General features: G+C 55.3%; 1 protein-coding gene across 1 annotated transcript; it reads right to left on the reverse strand.

Annotated features, from left to right (window-relative positions):
* Nucleotides 1-309: 309 nt before the first annotated feature.
* rnaseka (ribonuclease, RNase K a) lies at nt 310-8739 on the reverse strand. Its single transcript, XM_078533888.1, has 3 exons — nt 8576-8739; nt 4333-4412; nt 310-1813 (listed from the first exon to the last, which is right to left on the reverse strand). The coding sequence occupies exons 1-3, from the start codon at nt 8651-8653 to the stop codon at nt 1669-1671; spliced, it is 303 nt and encodes a 100-aa protein (XP_078390014.1). The 5' UTR covers nt 8654-8739; the 3' UTR covers nt 310-1668.
* Nucleotides 8740-9102: the final 363 nt, after the last annotated feature.

A 9102-nucleotide genomic window follows, 5' to 3' on the forward strand; every position in this document is an offset into this window, starting at 1 on the left:
CGAATGTGTGGCAGGAGCAGCTTTAGCAGTAGCTCGAGATTAGAATCGGATATATAGTTGGGAAAAGGAAACATTTGCAGGCTTACGGGGGAAGAACGGGGGGGGAGAGGAGGGCGGTGTCGGACTGACTTGATTGCTCTTTCAAAAGGGCCAGCATGGGTACAGTGGGCTGAATGGCCTCGTTCGGCGCTGTACGACTCCCCGAGTACTATTCTGTGAAAAGTAATGAACACATCACATCCACAGGGCATCCCAATTTAATTTGAAGAGTCAGGGCAGGCAAGAAATAAATAAATAAAATCGCTGGGCTAAAGAGAACTCGGAATTTCATCCATTTTATTGCATTTCCCTGGATTTCATACGATGGATCATTTACAGTTGTACAGCAACAGGCAGTGTTTTTCCACACCATTAACATCAAGACAGGATTTACTCATCAATTTACACTTCCAGACAGGACCACGGACACCTACACACAGTTTCTCAAAGACAGATCCTACCCTCGTGACTCAGGGTCCGGCGTCAATACAGGCGGAATTCTGAGGCTGTGAGGAATTGGTCGGGAAGGGATTGGGCTGCAAAGGAAATGGGAATCACCCGAAATCAAAACGGCGGGTGGGGGTGGCCGGGGGGTGGCCGGGGGGATAAGGGGGAGAACATGGCTGCACTACAAACTCAAACCACAGTCCGCCTCTGCTTTCTGTGCCCCTCCTCACCCCACAAAAGCTAGTTTCGGTCCTCGGGGTAAAAGATGGGGGAGGGGGGTGGCCAGGGAGCGGGGTGGGGGGGTGGGAATGGGTGGAAAATAAGAGGGAATTCCTCCGCACCCACTCAGGGCCAATTGGGCCTACCAGCTTTGGTCCAACTCCGAGTAGGCCCGCTTCCACGGCAACGAGCGTATAACGTTTGGAGGAGGCCGCATAGATGTGATTATGCGTCTGACGGTGGTGCCCATCCCCAACTTTCTTGGGAGGGGGGGAAAAAAAGAGAATCTGACTCCCACCTGCCCCCACCATCCACCACCCCCCCCGCCCCCAATTCTAGAGTGAAAGAGCTTCGCGACATTCCTGTAGCAAAATTGGGCCAATGCTGTCACAATGAGGCCTTTGGGAAGGGGAAAGGTTCTACTCCTTTTAGGAGTTTCAACGTCACGTTCCACACCTTTCACCCACCCCCACATCACATCACCCCCCACCCACCCACCCAAAGCAGCCGGCTTTTTGGGCTTTGAAACACCACCGGGTGGGTAAGGCCCACCAGCGGCCATTTTAGGACGAACAGGATTTGGCGGGAGTTACCGGGAGACATCAAAATGGCGGGTGGTGGGGTGGGGTGGGGGGGGTTCGAGGTGGGGGTGGGGGGGGGGGGGGGGGGGAAATCTCTCGACAAGAGGCTCCCAACGTTCCGATTCAATCCCCCATTCTGCACACCAGAGATCACGAACAAACACACCGTGATATTTATTTAACAACGTCCAAGTCTCTCCCCCGACACCGTCTCGACACGTGGTTTAAAATTTCAAGTACAATTTTCACCGGGTGTGGGGTGGGGTGGGGAGACTGGGTGGGGGGGTGCGGGGGAAATAAAAAAAGGTTTAAGAGCGGGAGGTGACAGCAGTTGTTTAAAAGGGGAGGGCGGCAGGAGGTTAAATAAATAAGACAGGCGGCTCTAGCGCACCAGGTACTCCTTGCGTTTGTTAAGACGGATCTGACAGAAGGAGAATCCGCCCAGGACGATGTAGATTCCAGCCGCTATGAAGCAGTTGTAGCTGACTTGCTCGTAGAGCCGGTGGATTCTCTCAGGGGGCTTTGTACTGTTGGGGGGGAGGTGCACAAACAGCAAACTGGTTAAGCACAGATAGAGCTGCCACTTTAACATCTCCTCCCGCACCAGCTCCCTCCCCCTTTTTTTTCCTAGATCCCCTTCCCTTCCCGCTCGCCACCCTCCCCAGAACACAAGGCACAGGAGGGAGGCCATTCAGCCCTTCCGAGACCACCACCCGCCATTCGGCAAGGTCACCCGGGCTCCCTCACGGCCTCCTTCCCTGAAGCAGGTACCTCGGCAGGAACTGGAGGGGGCCATTTTGCCCGTCAAGCCCTTTCATCACCCCTTTCATTCGGACCGGGGACAATCTGTACCCCGGCTCCATTTACCCGGTTTGCTTCCATTCTCCTGGCTGCTCTCAGAATCACAGTGCAGAAGAGGCCCTTCGGCCCATCGAGTCTGTACCGACACGTGAGAAACACCTGACCTATCTACCTAATCCCATTTACCAGCACTTGGCCCATAGCCTTGAATGTTATGACGTGCCAAGTGCTCATCCAGGTACTTTTTAAAAGGATGTGAGGCTAACCCGCCTCCACCACCCTCCCAGGCAGCGCATTCCAGACCCTCACCACCCTCTGGGTAAAAAAGTTTTTCCTCACATCCCCCCCTAAACCTCCTGCCCCTCACCTTGAACTTATGCCCCCTTGTGACTGACCCTTCAACTAAGGGGAACAGCTGCTCCCTATCCACCCTGTCCATCCCCCTCATAATCTTGTACACCTCGATCAGGTCGCCCCTCAGTCTTCTCTGCTCCAACGAAAACAACCCAAGTCTATCCAACCTCTCTTCACAACTTAAATGTTTCATCCCAGGCAACATCCTGGTGAATCTCCTCTGCACCCCCTCCAGTGCAATCACATCCTTCCTATAATGTGGCGACCAGAACTGCACACAGTACTCCAGCTGTGGCCTCACCGAGGTTCTATACAACTCCAACATGACCTCCCTACATTTGTAATCGGTGCCTCGATTGATAAAGGCAAGTGTCCGATATGCCTTTTTCACCACCACCCCCCCACCCAAGTCTATCTCTCTCTCTCGACCTGAACACCTTTACCGTCTCAAACCCCTCGAGTAGACCACCCCTCAAATCCTCCACCCTCGAGGGAATAACAAGCCTAATCTGCACAACCTGTCCTCATAATTTAAGCATCAAGACCCTCGTATCACTCGGGTGAATTTGCTTTGTACCTCCAAAGACGAATATACCCTGAGCTGCGGTGCCCAGGATTGGACATGGTGACGACAGCTGGAGGTTTACAACAACAACATTCCTGCATTTTACCCTCCGCAAACTTAAAGTCATCCAAACCTCTTGTGTGTCCTACCCGCCCCGCGTCGCCCATCGCCCCAGGGCGCTCTGACCTACACTGGCGTCCGGTTAAGCAAGGCCTCAGTCTCAAAATTCACACCTTTGTTTTCAAATCGCTCCATAGCCCCTCACACTGCACCCACCCCCCCCACCCACACCTCCCTCCCCATCCCTGAAACCTGCTCCAGCCCCTGCAATCCCAGAGATCTCTGCTCTCCGTTCAGCACTGACCCCCCCACCCCCTCCGAGCCCACACTACCCCACCCACTCCGTCGATCCCAATCGCTCCACTATTCCGCCCCCTTGCCTTCAGGTGCCTAAGCTCTGGAATTCCACCCTCAAATCTCTCCTCCTTTTACAGGCTCTTCCTTAAAACCTAACTCTCTGACCAAGCTCACCTGTCCCGATGGATCGTTATCGCTCCCGGGAAGCACCCTGGGCCGTTACATTTGTATAGCGCCTTAACGTTACTGGTCGCGTAGATCCAACGAACACCGAGTTTTCCCCCCCCTCCCCCCAAACAGTGTATTCCCGCCCTTGGCTTTTTTTCTTTAAATTCTTTCATGGGATGTGGGCATCACTGGCAAGGCCAGCACTTGTTGCCCATCCCTAATTACCCCTGGAACTGAGTGGGCTTGCTGGACCATTTCAGCTGGGGGGCAGTTAAGAGTCAACCACATGGCTGTGGGGTCTGGAGTCATGCGTAGGCCAGACTGGGTAAGGGTGGCAGATTTCCCTTCCCTAAAAGGGGGCATCGAGTGAACCAGATGGGTTAGGATGGGCACCGATGGGCACCATGACTGAGGCTCACCTTCAGGTCCACATTTCTCACGAACTGAATCCAAACTCCACGGTGGGGTTTGAACCCATGGTATGAGCTTGGGTTTCGGGATTACTACACCCGCCATATTACCACTACGCACCCCCGCCATCTCCCCCACCCCCGCCATCTCCCCCACCCCCGCCATCTCCCCCACCCCCGCCATCTCCCCCACCCCCGCCATCTCCCCCACCCCCGCCATCTCCCCCCTGCCTCCCTCTGCTATTTAATCGTGACTCACAATCGCGCCCCCAAGACCGGCCGGTTATGCGACCACGCGGGCAGCACGCGTGCCCCTCAGTCAAGCCCCAACCCTCCAGCCCCTCCAACTGCCCCCCTCAAGGCCGCCCACCCTCCCGCGGCACAAACTTACTCTTTAAAGTCCGCCTCGGTGAAGGGCACATCTTCAATCAGGACGGCGGAGTGGATGTTAAAGAAGATCCCCAGGAGGGCCTGGAATATGGACGGCGAAAGCAGACGTGTTAACAGGGTCAACCCCTGGGGGCACCGCCGCAAAACCGGCCCCATCTCCCCCCCCCGCCACAGTAAACAGTCGGTCAAAGGTCATCCAGTCGGGAAAATGAGTCAACTTGCTGTCCACTTGGTGCGGGATAGAGGTACATCACAGGAGCGGACACGGGGATGACGAGGGTTGAGGAGAGGGGGGAAAAGATGGTGGCAAAGGGTTAACATCACTGGGTTAGTGATCCAAAGGCCCAAGATGCTGCTCTGGGTTCAAATCCCACCACAGCCAATGGCGGGATTTGGAATTCAATTAATAATAATTTTTTAAAATTTGGAAAATCTTAATTTTAATCAGTAACGGTGACCATGAAACCATCAACGATTGTCATAAAAAAACCCCATCTAATTCACTAATGTCCCCTTTAGGGAAGGAAATCTGCCGTCTTTACCCGGTCTAGCCTACGCGTGACTCCAGACCCAGACAGCAAAAATGTGGTTGACTCTTAACTGCCCCCCTCTGAAATGGCCGAGCGAGCTCACTCAGTTCAAGGGCAATTAGGGACGGGCAATAAACGCTGGCCTAGCCAGCGACGCCCGCATCCCTGGAGCCAATAGAAAACTCTGACGTGACTGACCCTGGGCTGCATTCGCCAAGCGTGTCCAGGACTTGCCGCAATGGCTCACTCCAGTGGCTCAAGTGTCCACGCTAACGGTCAGGGTCACTGGGGTCAGGTAAGAGGGGGGGCTGGCAGCACTCGGAGGAGGGGTAAGAGTCACCAGAGGGTGGAGTCACTTGCCCCCCTGAAGCCTCCGTTGCCCCTGCCCTTCAGCTCCTGATACGAACCAAGGGAGGGCACCTCGGGATTAACCTTAGCCAGAAACCTCCCTGCTCGTCACTCTCTGGCTACATACAAGTCGCGCTGGCAGCTCAGGGTCAGGCTTAAAGGGTTCGTTCCCCAGCAATTCACAACCCCGCCTCCCCCCCACCACCCACCCCACCCCCCAACCCCAAACCCTGCCCAGCCACAGACGGTTAAAGAACTGACACAAAGAAAGGGGGCTTAGCCTTCAGCACACAACACGTTCACACTACCCCTCGACGCGATGCCTCACTTGGTGGAACAGGCGCAGGGCGAGGACCCAGCCGACACAGCCACTTGACTCCAGGAGCTAACCCTCCCCGTGTCATAGCAATCCATCACCAATCAGAGGGACAGGCAAACGTGCATTCCTATAGCGCCTTTCACGACCCCAGGACATCCCAGAGCCAGCGGAGGGTTTGCGAGGTGCCCTGATTTTAACTTCCTCGATGAAGATTCAACTCGAGGATGGGTGGGCGGACGAGGAGGCTGCCCCTCAGGAAGAGAGCACCAGTTGAAGGCTGGGAGCCACAATGGTGACCCTGCTGTCGGAATGAAGCTGATCAGCGTACGCGGCGAATTTACAGTAAGCGAATTAGGAGCGGGAGTAGGCCACTCGGCCCCTCGAGCTCCTGCTCCACTATCCAATGAGATCATGGCTGACCCAAGTATAACATCCACTCCACATTCCTGCCTACCCGCCCCTCCCCCGGTAGCCCAGACTCTATCTAGCTCTGCCTTAAAAATATCCACTGCCTTTTGAGGGAGAGAGTGTCCCAAAGACTCACGGCCCTCAAGAGATAAAACCGTCTCCTCGTCTCTGTCTTCCCTTATTTTTAAACAGCGACCCCCTAGTTCTAGGTTCTCCCGCAAGAGGAAACTCTCCACATCCACCCTACAAACAAACGGCGGGATTTTTAGTGTCTAGGGGTGGGGAGGAGAGCAGAGGGGTCACCCAGATTAAACAGGAAGAGCCGACAGAGTTCAACTTTGATCCCACACACCATCCCAGTCCCTTTCGAAAGGGGAGGGGGGGACACTCAGCGCCTGTCACCTGGCCAGACGATGCTTTGGGCCAGTGGCGGTGAGCCCAGGGTTAAGCGTCACCGGGAGCCCCGCTCTGGCACAGCCCTCTCCGCACTGGGAAGCGGACAGACGGCGTCAAGAGGGTGCACCAACCTCGGCGTCCCTCTGGGCCCTCTTCACGGCCGATCGGAGCTCTCCGTTCCTGCTGCCCCCTCCTCCTCCGGCCTCCTTACAAGCAGTCGCCAAGCCCGGAAGTGACCATCTCCCGGCCGTCAGTGCAGAAAGCACAGCTCGGGAAACATCGAGAGTGAGGAACAGAAACTAACATTACGAAGGGAAACTCTCTCTCTGGAGGGGGGGTGGTGGGGGTCAGGGAAGGGACAAGAGTGTAAATCACACCTTCCAAACCCACGACCACTACCATCTAGAAGGACAAGGGCAGCAGACACATGGGGAACACCACCACCTGGAAGTTCCCATCCAAGCCGCTCACCATCCTGACATGGAAATATATCGGCCGTTCCTTCACTGTCGCTGGGTCAAAATCCTGGAACTCCCTCCCTAACAGCGCTGTGGGTGTACCTACACCACATGGGACTGCAGCGGCTCAAGAAGACAGCTCACCACCGCCTTCTCAAGGGGTAATTAGAGATGGGCAATAAATGCTGGGCCCAGCCAGCGACGCCCACATCACAAATTTAAAAAAATACATCAGACAAAAATTTGACATCAAAGGGCTCCTCCCATACACATTCGGATAGGTAACCCCAAACTGGTCAAAGCGGTGGAGGGGGGAAATACACAGAGACTGCCAGTTGAACACATCAGCACTTCGAGATTCACTGCAGAACAGCTCACCAGCTTCATCCGGAAAACCCACCCAAAACAGGTCCTGGCCGGCCAAGTCTGGTAAGCAACGGTTGAAGGCAAGCAAGTGGCACAGGGGCCGATCAGTCAGCCCTGCTCATCACCCAGCAACACCCCCACCCTCTCACCCCCAAACGTGTCTGGGCAGAAAGCAAGGGCAGGATTGAGCTCAACAGTGATGCCCTCCCACAGTCAAACAGCTTTGCCCATCCAGGGGGTGGGAAGGGGGGAGAAACACCACAGGGCACGATTAGAAAAGAATTCCTTCAGCAGAGGATGGGCGAAAGAAAGGAATCCTGCATTTATATATCGCCTTTCACCAGTTCAGAGGCTCCCAAAGCGCTTCACAATCACTGACATACACTTGGTGTCTCAATCAGTCCAACTATTTAACATCAAAGAACCGCAGGTCACTTGAACAACACTTCAGCATCGCACACGCGGCCAGCTGTAGGCACAGAAAGCTCCGTGTGAGACGCACAATCTGCCCTGACGATGGGCAGGCTCAGGAATGTAAACTCAAAGGGTCATAAACAGGCCTCCAAATAAATAAAAACAAATCGGTCCACCAATCCCCACCCCCCCCCCACAACGAGCACCAGCTCCCAGGCCTCGGCGATCTCGCTGGGGCCCCCACTGTGGCTTTTGTTTTAAACCCGTGCGGCCTTTCCCATGACCAGCCCCATGCCCAAGTCGAGCATTTTGAGCTCAAATCATCGGTTCGTCACCCGCTGGTGGGGGGGAGAAAGCAAGGAATCAGGCCCAGGAGGGGCAGGCGGGCAGGGGGTAGGGTAGGGAAACAGGCAGGCGGGGGAGGGGGTGGTGCAGACAGGCAAGCAGCAGGCAGGGCAGAGTAGGGTAAGGGGGCAGGGTAGAGAAAGGGGGGCAGACAATGCAAGGTAAGGTAGGATAGTGGGGCAGAGCAGAGTAAGGGGGCAGGGGAACAGGGTAGGGGAGGATAGTGGGGCAGGGGAACAGGGTAGGGGAGGATAGTGAGGCAGGGGAACAGGGTAGGGGAGGATAGTGGGGTAGAGGAACAGGGTAGGGGAGGATAGTGAGGTAGGGGAACAAGGTAGGGGAGGATAGTGGGGCAGGGGAACAGGGTAGGGGAGGATAGTGGGGCAGGGGAACAGGGTAGGGGAGGATAGTGAGGTAGGAGAACAAGGTAGGGGAGGATAGTGGGGTAGGGGAACAGGGTAGGGGAGGATAGTGGGGTAGGGGAACAGGGTAGGGGAGGATAGTGAGGTAGGGGAACAGGGTAGGGGAGGATAGTGGGGTAGGGGAACAGGGTAGGGGAGGATAGTGGGGTAGGGGAACAGGGTAGGGGAGGAATAGTGAGGTAGGGGAACAGGGTAGGAGGCCAGGGCAGGGCCTAGACTGGGGATGCAGGGGACTCACCAGCATGATCACTCCCCAGATACTGAGGACAATTCCACAAGCTGCCAGCTTGGGTCCACAACAGAGTAAGGAAGCCATTAGCTCCAACTCCAGCCCCTCTCTCCTCTTCCTGGAAAGAATTGTGACAAACTCCAGCTGATTGGGAAATGTATCCACCTCAGGCCCCAACCACTGAGAAATAGGAGAGGGGGGGTGGGGTGATCCAGCACCCACAGACCCAAATAAACAACCAGACAAAAACACAGCCCTCTCCAACCTAACAGAGCAGCAACACTTTAATATCCATTCACTTCAGTCCAAGAGAGAGCCTCTTGTTAATTCTCTGAATTCATGTTGAATTGAGTCTTGTCTCCCCTCCTCGCCTCCTAAGGTGGTACAGTCTGAGCAGCCAGCCGGGTCACATGATCGAGGAGGCTGTCATGTGATATTTAAAGGTGGTTTGGGCCAGGCAAGGGTTGGAAAAAGTGGGATTGTGTTTTCCCTGCCATCAGTTTCTGTAACTGCCCTTGTATTTGTTGTTCCGTTTG

The sequence above is a fragment of the Cetorhinus maximus genome, chromosome 34 (genome assembly GCF_964194155.1).
Source record: "Cetorhinus maximus chromosome 34, sCetMax3.hap1.1, whole genome shotgun sequence".
In the NCBI taxonomy this organism is placed as follows: Eukaryota; Metazoa; Chordata; class Chondrichthyes; order Lamniformes; family Cetorhinidae; genus Cetorhinus; species Cetorhinus maximus.

What these genes read in the sequence shown, in the direction of transcription:
- rnaseka (XM_078533888.1), bottom strand. Translation starts at nt 8,653, where the DNA reads ATGGCTTCCTTACTCTGTTGTGGACCCAAGCTGGCAGCTTGTGGAATT. An exon ending in TCTGGGGAGTGATCATGCTG is followed by an intron (nt 4,413 to 8,575) that starts GTGAGTCCCCTG and finishes TCCATATTCCAG; the next exon opens with GCCCTCCTGGGGATCTTCTT. An exon ending in ACCGAGGCGGACTTTAAAGA is followed by an intron (nt 1,814 to 4,332) that starts GTAAGTTTGTGC and finishes CCCCCCCAACAG; the next exon opens with TACAAAGCCCCCTGAGAGAA.